General features: G+C 39.2%; 1 protein-coding gene across 3 annotated transcripts in view; it reads left to right on the forward strand.

Moving 5' to 3' along the window:
• Positions 1 to 21001, forward strand: part of TEC (tec protein tyrosine kinase) — a 137290-nt gene that overhangs the window by 79354 nt on the left and 36935 nt on the right. For 2 of the 3 annotated variants that reach the window (XM_050790138.1, XM_050790139.1), the window contains exons 3-4: positions 15734 to 15838; positions 20619 to 20700. In XM_050790138.1, the coding sequence (XP_050646095.1) occupies positions 15734 to 15838; positions 20619 to 20700 (187 nt within the window). The remainder of the gene's footprint in view (positions 1 to 15733; positions 15839 to 20618; positions 20701 to 21001) is intronic. The other variant, XM_050790140.1, reaches the window with a different exon arrangement.

Genomic DNA, 21001 nt, shown 5'->3' on the forward strand with positions numbered 1-21001 from the left:
CTATAATTAATTATGGAGCACTTTAAGATTAATGAATGCAAGGAGCTGTGCACACATGACCTGTACGAGCAGTTGTGTAAACATAGGGATTGTTGTTGTTTCTAAGGCTTGCTTCCTGCTCTGAGTCCAGTCTACACTTTACAACAAGGATAGCAAAAGCTTTATTAGTAGCAATTAAGAAATATTCCATCTCTACTTTTACTTGTTTATAATGGGCTCTTTCTGTATTCTCAAAAAAAAAAAAAGTTTGTAAGTAGATTCAGCTACGACTTTGATCAGGCTTTAAAAAATACTTGAGAAGTATTTTGTAACCTTTTATCATAGAATATTTAAAACTTACTCAACAGTAGACAGAATAGTACAGTGAACCGCTGTGTGCATCACCCAAGCAAGTAACCCTAGTCACACTTCCTCCCACCTCATTATCTGTAACAAATCCCTCCTACTCCCATTGTCTTGCAGAAACCACATCATTTCTTCTACAGATGGTTCAGTACTCATCTCCAGAAGTCAGGGAGCCCCCAGCTTAAGCAGAATCTTAGTGCCATCACCACACTGCTAAATATCAACAGAACTTCCTTAATATCATCAAGCACTCAGTCAGTGGAAGAAATTGTTTTAAAAATAATTTTATCTACAGAATGTTCCCAGTTGGTAGGTTGTGTTACAAAAGTTTGCTGTAAGTTGGTTATTTGCAACACCAGTTGAATGAATATTCCTGTAGAAACTGTAGTAAAAGCAGTGATTGGCATGCATTAAACCCACAAAAACCCATGGAATACAGAATGAGGCAATTCTGTGTATTTCTCTGAGTATTTTACTGAGGGGAGAGTTGATGGGCAATTCATCATCTGCTACTAGAGACCTGGCTCTAAAATACATGTTCTCTTCTTGTGGGTGCTGTTATGGTGATTCCTTCTCCCTGGGCCCACTTCCTCACTCCCCCCAACTCTTATCATCTACTCATCAAACTTCCCAGTAGAGAAGCAAGAGGAAGAAATTTTACCTGGTAAGGCTGACTGTATTCATTGAAAACAAGGAGGGGATGTTTATCTTATAGGGGGTAGCAAAGGGTATAGGGAAGCTGCCATTATATGCAGTTTAATATTTTAAAGACATCTAGAAAACAAACTGCAGTGTGATCTCTTTAACATTAAAGAGAACTAGAGAGAGATATAGGGCCAAGTAGCAGCTGATTTAAAGACCGGGTTAATGTTCTGCTTTTGCAGTTCCCTAGCAAAGCTCAGTTCAGTTTTAAGTAATTTATATTTCCAGTTCATAATTGTGCGCATGCCTCTGTGCCCTCCACTAACATCAGATAAGCAGGGAGTGGGACTCTTCTTTGAGGAAGAACTGGTTAGATATGGGCAGGGTGGAGGCACAGTTTCCAAGAGGCTGTGAGCCTTTTGATGCTCCTTTCCAGAAATCCAGCCCCAGGGGAAGGCTTTAGGAGAATTGCCACAGGGTTCCCACCCTCAGGGCTGTCATTGCTCTGAGTTATCACTTCATCAATCCATTGGTCATGGTTGGGATACTAGGAGGTGCTGTGGGAATGGAGTTCCCCTCGGGCTGCAGTGGTAGGTTTTGTTCCACAGATTTGGCCATTGCGTATTTGAATTACTTGTTGCCCCTGCCACCCACCATCTATCCCGGAAATTGCATTTTCTATCTTGTCCCGTTTGTCATCTGTAACTGTCACCCAACAGAAACTTACAAAGCTTATCTCTTCCAAGTTCCTCTTGATGTGAAATCATGTTTATGTGATTCTAGTTATTTCCACTTTCATAAAGATATAAAGTATCATTTAAAAAAAAAAAAAAACCCTAACACATGAAGTGCTTACTGGAAAGCCTCAGAACACACACACTCCTACTAGAGAAGCAAAGTGCTACTAGTCAGTATTAACCATAGAAACCTAAGAACTGAAACCTACGCTAAAGGACCTGCCTTCTTTTTTGCTGCTAAGAAAAACAAAACAACAAACAAACAAGCCAAAAGATGCTCAGTAACATATCCAATGATAACCATCTCTCCCTTGACAGTAGTTACGTTTATCTCTGAAGATTGTAATGGGACAGTTACGCTGTCACTTGGCTATTCCTGTGTGCAGCAGTACACTTTGATGGAATAGAGAGGAGAGGAAGCAGAGTCTGGGATTATTTCCAGGAAGCAGGTCCTGGAGATTCCTGGCATGCCTGTGCTGCACCTGGTGTGGTATAGGTCTGAGAGAGCTGCAGCAGAAGAAAAAAAAAAAGATAGAAGATAAAAAAATAAAAGCAAAAACTCTTCTTGGAAATGGTATAGTTAAGAAAAAGTGGTGGTGCTGGTTATGCTCTTCGGGAGGCTTAGGTGGGAGGATCGCTTGATCCCAGGAGTTCAGTCTGGGCAATGTAGCAAGAACCCTATCTCTTAAAAGAAAAAAAAAATAATCAGAAAAACAGGAAAATAAAAAGTGGTGGTTACAATTGGATATTGTGAAATTAGGCCTGAGAAAAGCCTAGCTTCTTAACAATTCCACTTAGTTGAGTCCCCTCCTATTTATTTATTCATTCATTTATTGACTTATTCAACAAAGTTATTGGGCACCTGCTAGGTGCCAGGTTGCCAGGTGCCAGGCTCTGCTGCAGGTGCTGGAGAGGGAGTGGCTGTGCCTTTGCTGAGCATCCAGTTGGTGACTTTTATTAGGCCTGCCTTGAAGAAGGGGTGATAAAGAGAAGGCTAGGACCAAGCAGCAGCCTTGGTAGGAGTTGTTGAATTAATTTTATTTCTTATTCATTTTCATTTAAGACCAAGTGAATCAAATGGATGGGTGAGTTCTTTCTAAGTTGGAATAAATACTAGAACAGAGCCTTCATTTAAATGAGAGCTGATCAATTACCTACTTCTGGCCCATTATAAACCAGAATTATTTTGCTTAATCTTTCTCCTCATTTTTTTTCTTTTACCATTGTTGTTATTGCAGTTTTAAGCTTATGATTTAGAACATTAAATTATTACCAAAGAATTTTATAGTTTTCAAGTGTCCCCAGACTTCAGAGTTCCCGAGAGCAGGGGCCATATTTTTTCAGCATTATACAGGTATGCTGCATGTATTTAAATTGCATTATTTGATGAGTTTTGACATTAGGTAGACATCCATGAAATCATCACTACAACTGAAATACTGAATATGCCCATAACCCCTCATGCCACTTTATCTTCATACCTCCCCCTTCATTCCCACCATCCCTAGGTAATCGCTGATCTAATTTTTGACATGATAGATTAGTTTGCATGTTCCGGAATTCTAGAATAAACAAACTCATATAGCAGGTACTCTTTTTTCGACTAGCATATTATTTTGAGATATATTCATTTGGTTGTAACAATATTGCATGTCTTTTTATTACTGTGAAGTACTCCATTGTATGGCTGTACCGCAATTTGTTTCCCCTGTTGATGGATGTTTGGGTTGTTTCCAGTTTTGGGCTATTATAAATACAGCCACTATGAACGTTTTTGTATCAGTCTTTGTGTGGACATATGCTTCCATGTCTTTTGTGCTTAGTGCATTATCTAGCATATAGTATATACTCAGCAAATATTGTCCTGAGTGGTTGTTAGACTTCATCTGCATATCTTTTATGGTCTCACTCTGTCGCCCAGGCTGGAGTGCAGTAGTGCTATCATAGCTCACTGCAGCCTTGAACTGGGTTCAAGCAATCCTCCTGCCTCAACCTCCCGAGTAGCTGGGACTATAGGTGCACACCACCACACCTGGGTAATTTTTAAATTTTTTTTGTAGAAACAAGGTCTTACTATGTTGCCCAAGGTGGTCGCTGTGCCCTGCCTTCCCTACATTTCTATGATAATTGATAAATAAGACCAATTTACTTTTTAAAATAGTTATTTAAAATATTATTCTGTTTAAAGAGAAAGAATGGTTCTGCTATTATCCTATTTCCCTAGTTTGTTCTGTGATATTTTATGCATTATAGCCAAACTTAACTGTCTACTCCTGTATTTATTGAGTTGCTGGAATATTCACTGAATTCAATCCTTAAGGAGAAAGTGAAAAAATATTGGTATGTTACCTAATAAAACAATGTAAATGCCAGTGAAATATTAAAAAGATCTTATTAAATATTTTTTCTTATTGAATTGTATAACAAAATTAGTATACAATATTAAAAATTAAGGCTGTATATATGGGAAAAAAGTTTAAATGCTGAAAAATTATTTAAGTCTTATATTTAAAGGCAAAAACAAACTAAATAACTGACAGTAAGTGATTGTGGGGGTCCAGATAAATTGTGCTATGTGCCTGTGAGCATCTCACAATTAATCCTGAAAATAATCTAGGAGATAGGTTATGTTAATTTAATAATTTTAAGATCCCCATTTACAGATAAGGAAATAGAGACTAGAAGAGGTTATTTAATTTGTATAGGGCCATGGAGCTGGCATTTAAGCACAGCTTGCCAGTCACTGAAGCCTGGGTGCTCCACCATTATGTCATATTGACTCTGCTGTGTTAAAACATTGAGACAATACTGAGAATATTGTGGCATGTTCAATAAATTTTCTAAAAAGTCCCCTAGCAGCATAGTCAATTGCTGCATATATTATTCACATACATGTCTCTGAAAGTCAATCAACTTTACAAGTTCTTCATCAGTTTTAAACTTTCCTAATAACTTCTGATTTTATATTTAGGGTAACATTTTTGTAGTTTCCTCATCATTTACATTTGCCAGCCTGTTTCCAGTCACTTCTTATTAGTCTCAGGAGATAGCAATATCCAGTCCTTTTTCCTTTAACAATCAAATCACCATTGTCTCTTGCACTTGAGGCTCTTTGGCACTCTGGATCCAGTTGTGATCCACAGATAATGCTGTCTGATTATCTTTCTATTTCTTGCCTGAAATTTTAAATAACTTTGGTTGGGTACTTTGATTCATCTTGCTAGGGTGTCAAAATGGTGTCCATGAGTTATTTCCTACCTTGATTATAAATGCTTTGTATGTGGGAAATCTATCCCATATTTCTTTGGTTCTTACTAAAGAGGTTTCTGATATCACATTGGTCTGAAATCCTGGAGTCAGAGAAATTTGCCTCTCAGTAAAATTCCAAGTGAACCTGGGAAGATCATTTTAGCAGACACATGGAGAGTAAGAGCGTTTTGTTAATGTGTAATGATAAATTGGAATTTGTTGTAGAGGGTGCCTCTGTGGGCTTCTGTTTCTTTAGAAATTGGCTCCATGAAAGCTTAAACTTTAGATGTAGCAGTTAGCAGAGTTAATTTAGGTTTTTAAATGGGAAAATTCACAGTTATAATCTGATAAACACTCATCTGGCATTTCAAACTGTATTGAACAAGTCTCCAGTCAGCATACATACTCACTAGAATTGCAGGAAAAGTACCTAAGACAAATGAAGTATTTACATGTTATTGCTTTCAAATCTAAATATTAATGTTTGTGGTGGTAGTTAGCACCCTACTTCCCATGGTGCTTAGCTCCCAGTGCTAAGCAGATGGTAGATATTTCATATACTAGATATGGCCAGGGACTGTCCTCCCTCACAGATCTGCAAAGTGGGAGTCCTTTCTGTTGCTGTCACCTAGTATTAGTTTCCCACAGGTGTTTTTGTTCTTGCTGTTTTTGGAGAGGTAACATGGTATAGTGGTCATTGGAAGGCTTAAACAAATTGATATGCATAAACCATAGGACAGTACCAGGCACACAGTGCTATTATAAGTCTTACCTATTATTCTTTATTGTTTGAATATGGGTTAAATTAGATACTATGAATTAGCATATTTCTATTCACCACATTTTGCATTTTGCTGCCAGATTCAGATCCCAAATGCCAACACTGAGTTTCATATTAAATTCTTATTTCCTAGTGAGACATTTCCCCATGTACCACTCTAGGCTGAAAATGTGTCCAGGTGGGAGATCTGTCTCCAGAAGCCAAATGTTGCCATAAAAATCCATTGTCTATTTCTGCATTTTCTGTATCTTTTCAGTAAAATGTATTGAAACCTGGGGGGTGGGAATAAGTAGGCATTTTGGATTTGTCTGGAAATGCTTACATCTCAGGAGAGGTGACTGAGAGTTAGTGTGTGTAACCTTTATGGGGGTTTTACCTGAACATACCCCTATAGATTGAATCTTGTTATGTGTAAGTCAGTGTTCCCAGTGTGCTGGAAGGTGTGTTAGGCAGGCCTGGTGGTCGAGGAATACAGTGACAGGTACAAAATAACAAATGTCAAGGAATGTTAGAATTCAAAATAAAGAGATAATTTCAGCCAGTGTTGTCCAAACTTCAGCCATTATTTATACTACTTACACGAATTTGCCATATATGTGCCATCTGTAAAGCACTATTTATTTAATGTTTTCCTTTAAATAATTTAATTTTTTTTCCTTAGACACAATTATTTAAAAAGGAAACTGTATCAGTCAGTAAATGGAAAACCATGAATAAAAGGTAATCATAAAACTATATACAGTAACTACAAACATTTATCCAAGTTCCACCTAAAACCACTTCAGCTTGAGATATTTAACTGATCTTTTTCCTGGCAATTAATGTGTGCGTGCGCTTATGTGCGTGCACGCAGACACATACACACACACACACACCTTGTTATATTACTGTGTACTTTTCATCAAGCATCATCATAAGAAAACATTTTCTTTAAAGTTATAGTACTATTAAAAAGAATTCCTTTTTGTCCTGTATGTATTGACCTGAGACATCTATGGTATATAAAAGTGAAAAAAAAGCAACACAATCCCAAATATAAATGAAAGTACTTGTATAATTATGTGAATGCACACATATGCATTAATGTTTATGTCTATGTGTACATGTATATATAGCATACATACATATGCTTGTATGAGTATTCTAAAAAGTGTAGGAGAACACTTGAAAGGTTAAATTACGTTTGAGAGGTATTGGAATGACTGGGAAGAAAGTTTGCTTCTTCTTGTTGCAGTGAGCGTGGAAAAAATTAAATAATGAAGATTATAAAGGAAAAAACCCTCAGAAACCACCATACCGCTCTTTGGAAAACACTGATTTAGTTCAACATGTCTCTTTATCAATAAAAATTCTGAGGCATTGAGTAGCTGGGTGTAGAGTACTCTTAATCTGGAATATATTATTCAGGATAGCTAACTGCTATAACTTAGAATACCCTGAAACTCCTGCCTTAGCACAATAGAAAGTTTCTTTCTTCCTTACATTATATATAACCTCCTTCTACATGGTGATTCAGGGACCCAGGCCTCTTCCATCTAATGGCTTCATTGTTTTTCAGTCACCACAGTCTTTCCGTGGATCTTTTGAGTTCAATAGGGCGACAAGGAAGGGGATGGAACAGGAAGGATAGTGTGAAAGGTTTTGGAGGATGGGAAGTAATGTTATGTCACTTCTTTCCATGCCCCCTTGGCTAGAACTCAGTCTTATGGCCTCACCTAGGTGCATGGCAGATAAGGAAGTGCAATCTAGCTGAGCCAACTCCCCAGAAAGGGGAGAAAAAATGTGGCAATCAGAGATCACTAGCATCGTCCTTGCTCCAAGGGAATTTGTAATCTTTGGATTGAATTTATTAATTTTGGAATTCCTTGAATTCAGAAGTCTATTACATGAAACTTAGGCAGTAAGGGATCTGTATGCATTTATTTTTACACAGTGTATTGTAATTTCTACTAATGTTAAGAATTAAACCATTTAAATCACTTTTAGACTTAATTCAAAACACATAGGTTAGTAAGTTTTGCTTTCAACTGTAATAAAACACACCTGGTGATAGGTTTTAGCTCTGAGGCCACAAAGGGGAGTTGTGAAGAGGGTTGCCAGGAGGTATAGAAAAGTCTTAAGTGGTCATAAGATCACTTAGGGGGAGAAAACAACACTTGAATTTTAAATACAGTGGAAGTATGTCTTTAGAAACTTTATAATTGCCTACATCAACACGATCTTATATCAAGATTATTCTGTGATTTTGGAAATGAAATTTTTGCCTTCATATTTCTCATGGAGATTTTCCTTTTCCTGTTTTTATTCTGGATATTACTTTAAAAACTATAATCTTTAAAATTATGCCATGCTTATATATATAATTACTGGTTTCTTAATATTTTTCTTTTTCTTTTTAGTGTGAAAGCGCTTTATAAAATATAAATCACCCATATAAGTTACTATTATAAGCTAGTTTAAAGGGAGGAAAAAGTAATGAGATACTAAGTAATGGAATGCCAAGTTTTTGTTAGAATTTGTCCCTGGTAAAGAGGCGGCAGTTTCTCATAGAATCACCAAGTTGGAAGTGCCTTTAAATTCTATTCATTTGACTTATCTTAGAAAGCTCTGAGTAAACATTATTCTCAGTATTCACAAGAAAAATGTCAAATTCATCCCAAGATTTTTTTCATTTCTCTTAATTAATGTGTTCTACTGTACTTAAGACCCATTCTTTTAAATCTGTTCTGAGTGGAAAGGGAAACGACTACATGTATGAATAGAATAGGCCTTTTAGGGTCATTTGGGATTTTTAGCAGAATACGTCATTCATTTTCTTTTCTGTTAAACAGATGACTGGAACTCTTTAGTCTTTCACTATTGACTCATCCAAACTTTGATTGTAAATATGATCATTTGTCTCTGTAACCCTAGAAGATGTTGGGTTTTTGTACATTCCATAAAGGCAACAGATTGTGTGTGTGTGTGTGTTTTCAAGTCTCTATTATGGTACTTTGGTATCTGTGCCTTGCAGATGGTAGAAGGACACTGCAGTCAATATTTATTGAACACAACTGAAGGACTAAACCAAGTTCACAAATTAAATGCAAATTATTGTGAGGGAATGCAATGAATGTTAGCCACAGGTTTAGTGCTATGCATGTGTTGAAAACCGCAATTTCTAAATTTTGTCTTCTTAATTTGATGAAATATTTTATCCCCCAATAATATTTAATGTATGTGTGTGTGTGTGTACTTTTTTGTCTGCTTGGTCCTTTGTTGCTAAACATGCCATTTCAGCAGTCTGCTTTGGTTTCGTGTTTGAGATCTGTTTTAATTGCTCTGGCCTGTTGAGAAAGAACAGAGACAGACTGAACACAAAACAATTGACTGGTGCAAAATGGGGCCTAATGATAGGATAGCAATATATGTACAAACAGAGGTTCTTTATAATTGAAAATGAGAAAAGAGGTGGGAGAGGGTGTCATGTGGCACACAATAATATAAGCATGTGGATGGCAAGAGAACTACTTAGGGAGAGAGATTCAGTTCCAGCCAACACCCCATCTGTCACATCCAAGTAATGTTAATTTCACTTTATTTGCTGTATAGTCTTGTTTGTATTTAATTTGTGAACTTGCTTTGGTTTTATAGTTGTATACAAGCTATATAAGTTTAAGAAGTTTCTACTGAATTTATGTCTGCACGTAATTAAATGATATCAAGTTACATAGGTATAGGTGGCACTTACAAATTCAGGATTGGAATTTAAGTTCAAATTCTGGATTATTGTGTGACTTTGGGCAAGTTAATTATGCTCTCCACGTATTGATTTCTCCATCTGCAAAATGGGGGTGACAATAATTCTCATGTTATAATGCTGTGAGAATTCACTGAGAATATCCGCATTAAGAGGCTAACATAGTGCTGGTTTATAGCGAGTGTTCTATAATTGTTAGCTATGAACATAATATTCTTTTTTTTTTGTAATAAAAGTCCATAACTATTCAAGCTTGAGAGACCTGGAGTCAGGTAAAAGCATAACTGTTTTTGAGAGAATTTAGTTCAATTCTGGCTCAGCCGCTACAATCCTTAGCCAATCTCATAGCCTCTCAGTGCTCAGTTTCCTGCAACTTCCTAGGGTTACTGTGAAAACTGATAGTATATGCTACCATTTGGGGAGTGAGTTTGTATTAATCAGGGTTCTCCAGAGAAACAGAACCAATAGGATATATATAGATGTATATGAGGAGATTTATTATGGAAATGGGCTCGTGCGATTGATTATGGAGGCTGAGAAGTCCCACAATCTGCCATCTGCAATGTGGAGACACAGAAAAGCTAGTTGTGTAATTCAGACCAAGTCCAAAGGCCAGAGAACCAGGAGTAGGGGAGGAGGCTGCTGGTGGAAGCCTTGGAGTCTGGAGAGCCAGGAGCACCAAAGTCTGAGAGCAGGAGAAGATGGACATCCCAACTTTAAGAAGAGAGTTCGCTTTCCCTTTGCCTTTGCTTGTTCTATTTGCACCCTCATCAGATTGGATGATGCCCATCTGCATCGGCAGAGGTGGATCTTTTTTACTCACTCAGTTGATTGAAATGCTAATCTCTTATAGGAACACCTTCACAGACACCTGGAAATAATGTTTTACCAGCCATCTGAGTATCCCTTAGCCTACTCAAGTTGACACATGAAATTAACCATCACAGAGTTCCATGTGTCAGACACTGTTAAGTACCTATGAACATTATCTTTAATCCTGCTGATAGCTTGGCAAAGAGAGCAGCATTGACCTGTTTCTATGGAGAAAGGAAATGAGGCATAGAGAGAAAACTGGCATTGCCCTAGGTTGTATGGCTTATAAGTGGCAAAGCAGAGGCTACAAGTCAGGATCTGCTTGTTTGCAAAGCTCATGCTCCTTCTCTGAGGCCCTTTTGCAATGCAGACGTGATTCACATAGGAGATTTCCTCTGCCGCAAGACCCTGGGAACAGCCACATCAGGAATCAAATTTGTGATGTGGGAAAGGGATGAATCATTTGGAATATTGGAGGGATACCCTGGCAAGCCTTTCCCTGTGCATGGTGGAGACTCTGGATGCCTTGGGAAAAGGACAAGAGGGTGTCCTGAGATAAATGACTTCTCAGATCACCTGAGACCAGCCTGGTTATTTGTATACATTTTTTTCTCATTTAATTTCTTTAAATTAGGATGGATATTAAAATACAGAGTATTCTGGAAATTAAAGGAAAACAGTGTACCTTGTAAGTCTTGCTGGGGGACAAAATCTCTTCCATCTAACTCCCAGTTCTGCCATTCAGTTGATGTGTAGTTTAAAGCAAGTTATATTTAATCTTTCTGCCTCGTTTTCCCGTATATGCTGGTTTACGATATAGAAAATGGTCATTGCTTACTTCCATTTTCAAGCTTTGCAAAGTGTGCAAGAGAGGACACACACACACAGAGTATTGCCCATGGTTCTTTGCATACTGGGTTAGCACACTGTTGAATTAGTATCTTCTAAGTGTCAGGTGGTCTTCTTAGCTCAGAAGATTCATAGAGGATTCAAAGGTGAGTCAGGGAAAGTCTCAGCTTCATCATGATTTTCAGTCTAGTAAACAGGACAAAGGCTATAGAATAGAAGGGAAATATAACACACAAAAAAGTAATGATCTTGGATATTTCTCCTTGGGCCACAATTTATTTTATTTTATTTTATTTTTTTGAGATGGAGTCTTGCTCTGTCACCCAGGCTGGAGGGCAGTGGTGTGATCTTGGCTCACTGCAACCTCCACCTCCTGGTTTTTAGAGATTCTTGTGCCTCAGCCTCCAGAGTAGCTGGAATTACAGGTATGTGCCACCAAGCCTGGCTAATTTTTTGTATCTTTAGTAGAGATGGGGTTTTCCCATGTTAGGCAGGCTGGTCTCGAACTTCTGACCTTGAGTCTGCCTGCCTTGGCCTCCTAAAGTGCTGGGATTACAGGCATGAGCCACTGCACCCAGATAGGCCACAATATTGACAATAGCATATAGCATACACCAGGAATCATGAAGTATTTTCTTACTGAAGAAATTCTAAAGAATAGTCTAAATGGAGGAAAAACTGTGTGTTCCTTCTACAGTAACTGCTCAGAAGTCATTTCCTAAAGCTCTTATTCCTAAAGGGCCCCTCTGTGGAAAAGCTTTAGAAAGCTGGCATGTCAGGAGTAAAAGTGGGCTCGGGGAGAAAGTGCATGGGACAGCACGCCTCACTCAGTAACTCTCTGTTCCCTATGGTGAATTATTTATCCCTTCCAATCCTTTTTTCTTTTTCTTTCTTTTTCTTTTTCCTTTTTCTTTCTTTCTTTTCTTTTCTTTTCTTTCTTTTTTTTTTTTGAGACAGAGTCTCACTCTGTTGCCCAGGTTGGAATGCAGAGGTGCTATCTCGGCTCACTACAACCTCCGCCTCCCATGTTCAAGCTATTCTCCTGCCTCAGCCTCCCAGGTAACTGGGACTACAGGTGCGTACCACCACGTCTGGCTAATTTTTGTATTTTTAGTAAAGATGGGGTTTCACCATGTTGGCCAGATCATGACCTCATGATCCACCCTCCTCGGCCTCCCAAAGTGCTGGGATTACAGGAGTGAACCACGGCGCCCAGCCCCTTCCAATCCTTTTTTTCCTCAGCCCTGCCTAACCTCCCAAGGTTACCTTCAGATGTGGCTAGAATAAGCTGCCGCTGTGTATGTGTTGTGAAAAGCAGAATTGTCTTTATCTATAAAGACGGTGCTAAGCATTTCTGAGTTCTAGACCCATATTTTAACTTCCACCTGGTTGTTCAATTGTCACTCGAACATTTCTCAGCCCTGCCTCCTCGTACCTGATCTGTTCTTATGTGTTCCTTCTCATAATCTACGGTGTCCGTGTTTCCTGGTCACTCAAACTCAAAATCCCTTAGCCCCCCTCAGTCCTTCTCTACTCTTAATCCCCATTTCTAAATGGTCACAAAGTTTTGTGACTAAATTCTAAATTCTCTGGTGTCTTTGCTCTTCTTACTTTACTGCCACTGACTTGGTTCAGAACTTCATCTCTCACCTGAACTATTATAGCAGTCACCAAGCTAGCCTCCCTGTCAACACTTATTCTTCACCTGCTGGTAATCATTATCTTCTTAAAAACAGACCCCAGTACTGCACTCTTGATTCTCCATTGAAAACTGCTCAGGATAAATCCAAGCTTGTAAGGCTGGTGCAGAAGCATCTTCCTAATGTGGCCTCAGACAGCCTCTTTGGTGTCATTTCCCACATGCCCCCTGAACCACCCTGAGCTTCAACCCCAGTGAATTTCTTTCTGTTCCCTAAATATTCAGCACTTTGTTGTTTTGAAGCCTGAAACTCTCTCCATTGTCTCTGTAGGAAAACTCATACTTATCCTTTAAAAATAAAATCAAAATATCACTTCCTTCCTGAAACTTCCCCATCTTCTCATGGCCCCATCACTGCCCCACTCTGTAGGATGCCACAAGAGAGCATTGCTTGATCATTACTAGACTGTGAATCATCCCTCTTCCCCTTCCACCCATCATATGGTGAAATCCTCTTGAAGAGACCCTCAACCCTCCTTTCATAACTTTGAAACCCCAGCACTCAGCATGGTACTTGTTGCCCTGTTCAGTTGGTGTCCCATAGTGTTTGCTGGCAGAATAAATAAAAGAATCAACTTATGTGTACCTCACAGGGATACTGTGAGCACGGAATGAAATAACATGTGTTCAGTGCTAACGATAGTGCCTCAACCATTGTGTCTTTTTAACTTTTCTCTTTGAGACAGGATAAAAGAAAAGAAAAAAGGGTAAAATCTTAGCATGTTCTTGAACTGCAGAAGGAAGAATTTGGGGATGTACCCCTGGATAACTGCTGTCTCCTCTGTAAAGCAGAGAGGGAGGGAGTCCACTGAGGCAAAGGGAATGTGAAGTTTGTAGTTTTGAGGGCACTGGTAGTGACCCTGGAGGCCGCCGAGTTCTCTTCACTAGTGATATACATGATGGCTGATGAGCAGCAGTGAAGGCCTGACTGGGCATAGAGATGGCAGTTAGGATTGTGTGTGTGACCTTCCATAGCCAGGTGTGAAGGGAATGGGGAAAGGTGTGGATGGAACTGGGGACTGACAAAACTGTTGTATTAGTCCATTCTCACACTGCTATAAAGTCATACTCAAGACTGGCGAATTTATAAAGAAAAGAGGTTTAATTGACTCAGTTATGCATGACTGGGGAGGCCTCAGGAAACTTACAATCATGGCAAAAGGGGAAGAGGCACATCTTACATGGCGGCAGGCGAGAGAGAGAGAGCAGAAACGCGTAAAAGGGAAAGATCCCCTTATAAAACCATCAGATCTCCTGAAAACTCAGTCACTGTCACGAGAACAGGATGGGGGAAACTGCCACCATGATCCAATCACCTCCCACTAGGTCCTGCCCTCAACACATGGGGATTGTAGGGATTACAATTCTGAGATGAGATTTGGGTGGGGACACAGAGCCAGACCATATCAAGTGTCAAGGGGGTGTGGGGTTCTAGTGTGTGCGTATGTTGGGGGATATAAATATGCACTGGGGAGATGACAGCCAAAGTCCTCTAGTCGGATGGGAACTGCTGATGGCCCAGATGAATGGGGCAGGTGTGGAAGTCCTGTGGTGACAAATGAGGATGCAGAGCAGGTTCCTGGGAGTGGGGTGGGGACCCCAAAGCTTGTGGCCAGTGCTGGGGTTTCAGAACATTAGATAAAATAATTTTCAATGACTAACACCAGGGGATGGCTGGCATCTCAAATACAACATTCTTCATTTCTCTTTTTCTTCTATTCTTTGTCATATGAATACCTACCAATGAAGAAAAAGTAACCTTAGTCTTTATGTAACTTTTGTGTGGAATTCATCTGTTAATATTATTCAGCAAATGCATTTTTATTTCTACATTGTGTTTGTAATAATTTTTAGTGGCTGTATTATATTATCTTTGCACTTACTGCTTTGTCTTCTTTTGGATTTTTCCCTAGGATAAATTTACAAGTGTGGGATAACTATGCTTAAAGGTGTGGATGATTTTGGAGCAGGGAGTCTTGATGGGCTGTTGGTTAATTGCTACAGGCAGATCTACAGCAGGCAGGGAGGGCAGGCAATGGGGAAGAAAATTAGAATATTTAATAATAGACTCTGAATGGAAGCTTTCCGTGAATATTTTAAGTCCACCTCACATAACTCTCAGTTCTGTTTGCTGCCTCTACTGGAGGCATCTACCCCAGTGAAGGGGAAAACAGAGCTGGCTAGAAGTTGCATCTGTAATTGAGTAAATGGAATTTTGCTTGACTTGGTCTTTGATGCTTTATTTTGGGGGACTATCATCAAGAACGTGAAGAAGTTGAACAACTTGTGTATCTGGCAGGGGCAGGTAGCTATGAAAGGGAGTTTTTTTGTTCTGGAGTTATTTATTTTTTTGAAACAGAGTCTTACTCTGTTGCCCAGGCCTGAGGTACAGTGGCCCAATCTTGGCTCACTGCAACCTCCGCCTCCTGGGTTCAAGTGATTCTCGTGCCTCAGCCTCCTGAGTAGCTGGGATTATAGGTGCCCACCACCACACCTGGCTAATTTTTGTATTTTTAGTAGAGATGGGGGTTTTGCCATGTTGGCCAGGTCTCGAACTGCTGGCCTCAAGTAATCCCACCTTGGCCTCTCAAAGAGCTGGGATTACAGGTATGAGGCACCGCACCCAGCCCATTCTGGAGTTTTTTTGGGGGCAGGACAGAACAGTTTCATCTTGATAAATTAAAGGATTTAATAATTTTGATTACAATAATCACAGTGTTAGTATTTTGAATAATTTTAGCAGTTAGTGGGAAACATGATTTAGATAATTTTAAAGAAATTGCAATATTTTGAATCAGAGCAAAATTTCATTAATAATAATACTGTTAATTTTTTTATGTCTTATGGTTGTAATACTTCTCTTTTTTATCTTTTAACAGAAGAAATACAGAAAGGGGTTTATTGATGTTTCAAAAATCAAGTGTGTGGAAATAGTGAAGAATGATGATGGTGTCATTCCCTGTCAAAATAAGTATCCATTTCAGGTGAGCTGGTGTATTTTTGTGGCAGTGCAGTGCTGGGCTTAGTCATGTTTGCTCTTTGACATTACAGTTTTCTGTCTTTGCTTTGGTGGCTGATTGGCTGATTTCTAGGTTCATTTGCCACTTTAATAGTTATGACTTTTCTTCATGAACTGCTTAAGTCTTTGTGGAAACATTATCTGATTCTTAAGGACTCGGGGCTTAAGAATCCTTAAGGGTTGAAGTTTTCCCTATGAATCTGAGAAACTGAGAAGTGAAAGGCGTGAGTTATCCTCAAAAGGAAATGAGATTAAAAAGCTGCTTGTGCTAAAAAAATAATATTAGCCTTATATATTGATTAAACTATATTTCTTTGGGGTAATCATGTTATTTTTTTCCCCTCACAATGATTCTGTTGCATAAGGGAGGTAAATGTCTCATTATTCTCATTTATGTCTGAGGAAATCAGTGCTCACCTGTTAAATAGCTTCTCCAAGGTCACCTTGGAAATGAAAAGCCTGCCAAGCACACATGCGCGCATCTCCTCTCCTGAAGAGGAGGGTACCACGTCCTGAGCTACTCCGCATTCATGCCGGTGTCTTGTTTCCCACGTGCCTTGAGAACTCAGGAGTGTGGAGTTGGATCCTGATAATCTGGAGCTCTAGCCCCTCCCCAGCACCTCACTACTTCCTTCCCTGCTCAAGGATGTTTTTATGCTCTCCTTGAACAGTGAATGTCCCTAGTGAAAGTCACCTTTTACCCATGGCTGTGTTCTCACCGTGTCCTGAAAGGAAAGTTACAAAAGTCTTTTTCAATGTGGTGGAGTTTTTGCTTGTTTTTAATTGCTCATATGAAGTTATCAATTACATTGGAATTATACATTTACCAGTTTTGGGGGATGAAGATGTTTGGGAAGCTAACGAAGCTAATGAAGATGTTTGTGAGCTAAAATATCCAAGCTTCTGGCTTATTCTGCACTAGGGTGGCAACATCACAAATGGAGGAAGGGCTACATTTAATTTTCCTTTTCCCTGTTCCTTATTTTATTGCTACTGTTTCTCTAAGTGAAGGACAGGGACAGTAAGTGCTTAGAGAGGTGACTCTGAGGTCAAACTGCCTGATTTGCTTACTGGCCATGTGAGCTTGTCTAAGTCACTTAACCTCTCTGTGCCTGTTTCCTCTCTTGAAAAATGGGAATAATAACAATAATAGTATAATTTCATAGGGTTGTTGTGAGGATTAACTGACGTGATGTATAAATAGCTTTGACACTTAATAAGAGCAAGGTAAGTGATAGTTGCTATTATTATTATTACTATTCTCTTACTACTGCTGCTGCTATTAATATTACACCTAATATTACACCTGCCACCTGGATCTAGAAGTAAGATAAATTTAAACCTTCTTAAGTATGTTTAATGCATATATAATGGGGGTGTGTGTGTGTCTAGGTGTGTGTGTATGTGCCTCTGTAATTTCATTTGAAATCTGTAATTTCATTTAAAACCATTCCTACGACACTTCTTTTTTTCTTTTCCCCCCTTTGAGATGGAGTCTTGCTCTGTCACCCAGGCTGGAGTGCAATGGTTCGATCTTAGCTCGCTGCAACCTCTACTTCCCAGGTTCAAGCGATTCTTATGCCTCAGCCACCCAAGTAGCTGGGATTACAGGCATGTACCACCACTCCCAGCTAATTTTTGTATTTTTAGTAGAGACAGGGTTTTACCATGTTGGCCAGGCTGGTCTCAAATCCTGGCCTCAAGTGATCTGCCTGCCTCAGCCTCCCGAAGTGCTGGGATGACAGTCATGAACCACTGCACCTGGCCTCCTACCACAGTTTTGATGACTGTTAAACATATTAGGGATTGGCAGCATGAGGGAGCTGTGGCTCTCATGATTCTGGACCCAGAATTAGGACTTTTGCTGTCCAAGAAAAAGATATTCACTCTGCAGGTTTTGAGTTGCTTTTAAGAATGATAATATAAGTAGAACAGAAAGCATTCCATCCTTGAACTATTAAAATTGTTGAGATGAATAAATATGAGAAAAGTTCAAAAACAATCTGAAAAATTAATCAAGAAGGGATAAGCTTGAGCTTTACACAGTTTAAAGCAGCATGATTTGAAAGGTGAAAAATACCCTCTCTTATTATAACTTAAGTATAACTAAGAAAGTATAGATCCTAGTTTCACGTTTTCATAGTGAAATTTTACATTAGGTTCAGATGCAAAGTAAAAAAAATGAAAGTAGAAGTAGATGTTTTCAAAAGACACTGGAAAAAGAAAGTGGGGCAGATGGAGAAAATGCTGGGGAATCCGCACCAGCTGCCTAGATGGGATGGTTCCTCCTCCATGCTTTTCTAGATGAGTCATTCTCATGGCAGCTGGGAGATCCTCAGGAGCTGGCATGTCTTCCCTGGGCTTCAAACCCAGATCTGTCTACCTTTTGTCTGTGCTGTTTCTCCTACACCACACTATTATAAGTCTATGGAATAAATGAATGAGTGGATGGAAGATAGAAATAGGAGGGTGGGTAACTACGAGTGGGTAGTGTTACTGAGGGAGAGTATTCCCTCCTTGTTTAAGGTTTCTGCACTTGAAGTTTGCAAAGCTCTTCCCTCCCCAACAGCCTCTGCTGTGGTAGGATGACTCAGCACAAGACTTAAGGTGGCGAGAAACGCAGCTCCCTGGATCCTCCTCCTCAGAAGGAGGCCAACATGGTGTGGTCTGAAGTTTGCTGGGGGAGATACTGGCCCACAGATATCTCTTCAGCCTACCAAACAACCTGAGATGCCAAAAGTAGGAGCTTGTTAGTTGAGCTCAGGGCACTCTTCCTAGAAACTTCTCACAGAAATACAAATATCCCAAGTTAGCTAGGTAACATATCAAGATAGTTTTAGTTATCAAAACTCTGAATTTGGATTAGGTTTTTTTTGGTGGGGGAGGCAGTTAGCTAGTCTAACAAACTTTAAGGAAGTTTTAAAGGCTCATGGTACTGACATGAGATGAGTTTTGTGGGGAAGTCAGACTGCTTGGAGTCTGGAAAGGCAGATTCCAGGAGGGGAACAGTCAAGCGATATTTGGGGGTTAAATATCCTACTCATATGACTTACCCTCAGCCACTTTGGTTTTGTCATTTCAAAAATGAGGATTTTAACACTAAGAAAGAACTGGATTGCTGTATGGATGATATGAGGCAATGCATGTAAAGTGCTTAGCCTAATTGTAGGGACTCGGTAAGTTATTATAATAAATTAAATTGTTATTACAATACAGTACAGGTTTCTGGAAGGTTCAAGGCCCTAGCAGTCTTTTCCAGACATCTCAATGTCCATTCAGAATGAGTAGCTCATGGTGCATGGTTCCTTCTGAACAGAGTTGGTTGTGTGGGCAAGCCCACATAGATGTCAAAATCATGGAGCAAATGAGGAAACATGTCTCTTCACATCTCCTTTAGCACTTTATTGCTCTGATATCATGGCTCATTTCTGTCTTGTAATAAGGTATTTCTGTATTTGTCTTGGAAATAGGCTTCATGTCTGATTTATTTTTGTGTCTTATGGGAATGGTATATAGCATCATTTGTTCTATGGTGTTCACATTACTATTACAGCGCATTTCTGGCTGGTTGCCATGGCTCTCACACCTGTAATCCTAGCACTTTGGGAGGCTCAGGCGGGAAGATCACTTGAGCCTAGGGGTTCCAGCTTGTAGTGAGCTGTAACTGCACCACTGCCTTCCAGCATGGGCGACAGAGCAAGACCCCGTCTCTTAAAAAAAAAAAAAAAAAAAAAAAAGTACATTCCTTTGATTTAAATGAACAAGAAGGAATTATCTATTGAATATGGTCGGTGATAGCCATTTATCAATGAAAGAGATATTTGGTTTTGGTTTTCAATGCAGTGGGTGTGGACATGACAAAGGGAGGTTTCTAGCCTTGTATTACGTTTTAGCCAGTCTAGACTGTTTTTTTGCCTTGTGACTGACCTTGAAGAATAAAATTACAAAATGTCTGGCTTAGTTTCCCTGGGTTATCTTATTATTAATATTAGAAATGTTAAAAGTAACACTATTTAATTGCCCACCAAAGACTGCCTCTAAGTGAGGCACTGTGGTTAAGAGGCTGGGTTCTGAAGTCTGAATTCCGGCTTTCTGGATTACCAGCCAAATGGCGATGGGTGGGTGAGGCAGTACAACATCAGGGGACAGCATCTACAGTGCGTGGTGCATGAGTGGTACCTGCTGAAGTTACACAGGAGTGGGGGACTGGGTAGGCCTTTATTTTCTCATTTATAAAATAGAAAAACTCGTACCTTGATGGCAGGATTGAGTTAAGGTCTGTAAAGCACACAGCACAGTGCTGGGGTAGTTGGTGCTTAATCCATTTAGCTACTGCAGTTATTGATAGTGGCAAAAGGAAGCTGTAAGAGTGATGCTGAAGGAGTAGTCCATTCATCTAAAATATTATTTAGAGAAATACTGAATCTCTGTTACACCAAATTTATCTAAGGAACTTCAGTTAATTAGATTGAAAGAAATACTGAGATTAATGAAGTATCCTGGCCTTTATATTTTTTCTTCTATAAAGCATGGTCCTTTGCAAAATGTTTATTCTACTTAATGTAGAAATGAAGAAGTCCATATGCTTTTGTAAGAAAATAATCTGGGTTTTCTTGATGTGAAGTTATTGACTTTCAGTTATTTGAGAATCATTTATTGGTGCCTGTAGTACCAAGGGTTCTGTGCTAGACAGAAGTTCTGTGTCTAAGTCCTCCTGACCAATTCCATCTTTTGTTTTATTTTAGGTTGTTCATGATGCTAACACACTTTACATTTTTGCACCTAGTCCACAAAGCAGGGACCTGTGGGTGAAGAAGTTAAAAGAAGGTAAAACTCACAATGAAATATTACTCTGTATATAATTTTAGGAGATGTAATACTGTTATTACTCAGACAGAAATACAGTTAATACATCTATTGCATTTGTAATCTCTTTTTTTTATTATTTATTTATTTATTTATTTTTTATTATTATTATACTTTAAGTTCTAGGGTACATGTGCATAACGTGCAGGTTTGTTACATATGTATACTTGTGCCATGTTGCTGTGCTGCACCACAAGAACATTTGTAATCTCTTAATCTACAGTAAGTGTTTCTCCAAGGATATGCTGCTGTTGTGATACCA

Source organism: Macaca thibetana, chromosome 5 (assembly GCF_024542745.1).
Source record: "Macaca thibetana thibetana isolate TM-01 chromosome 5, ASM2454274v1, whole genome shotgun sequence".
In the NCBI taxonomy this organism is placed as follows: Eukaryota; Metazoa; Chordata; class Mammalia; order Primates; family Cercopithecidae; genus Macaca; species Macaca thibetana.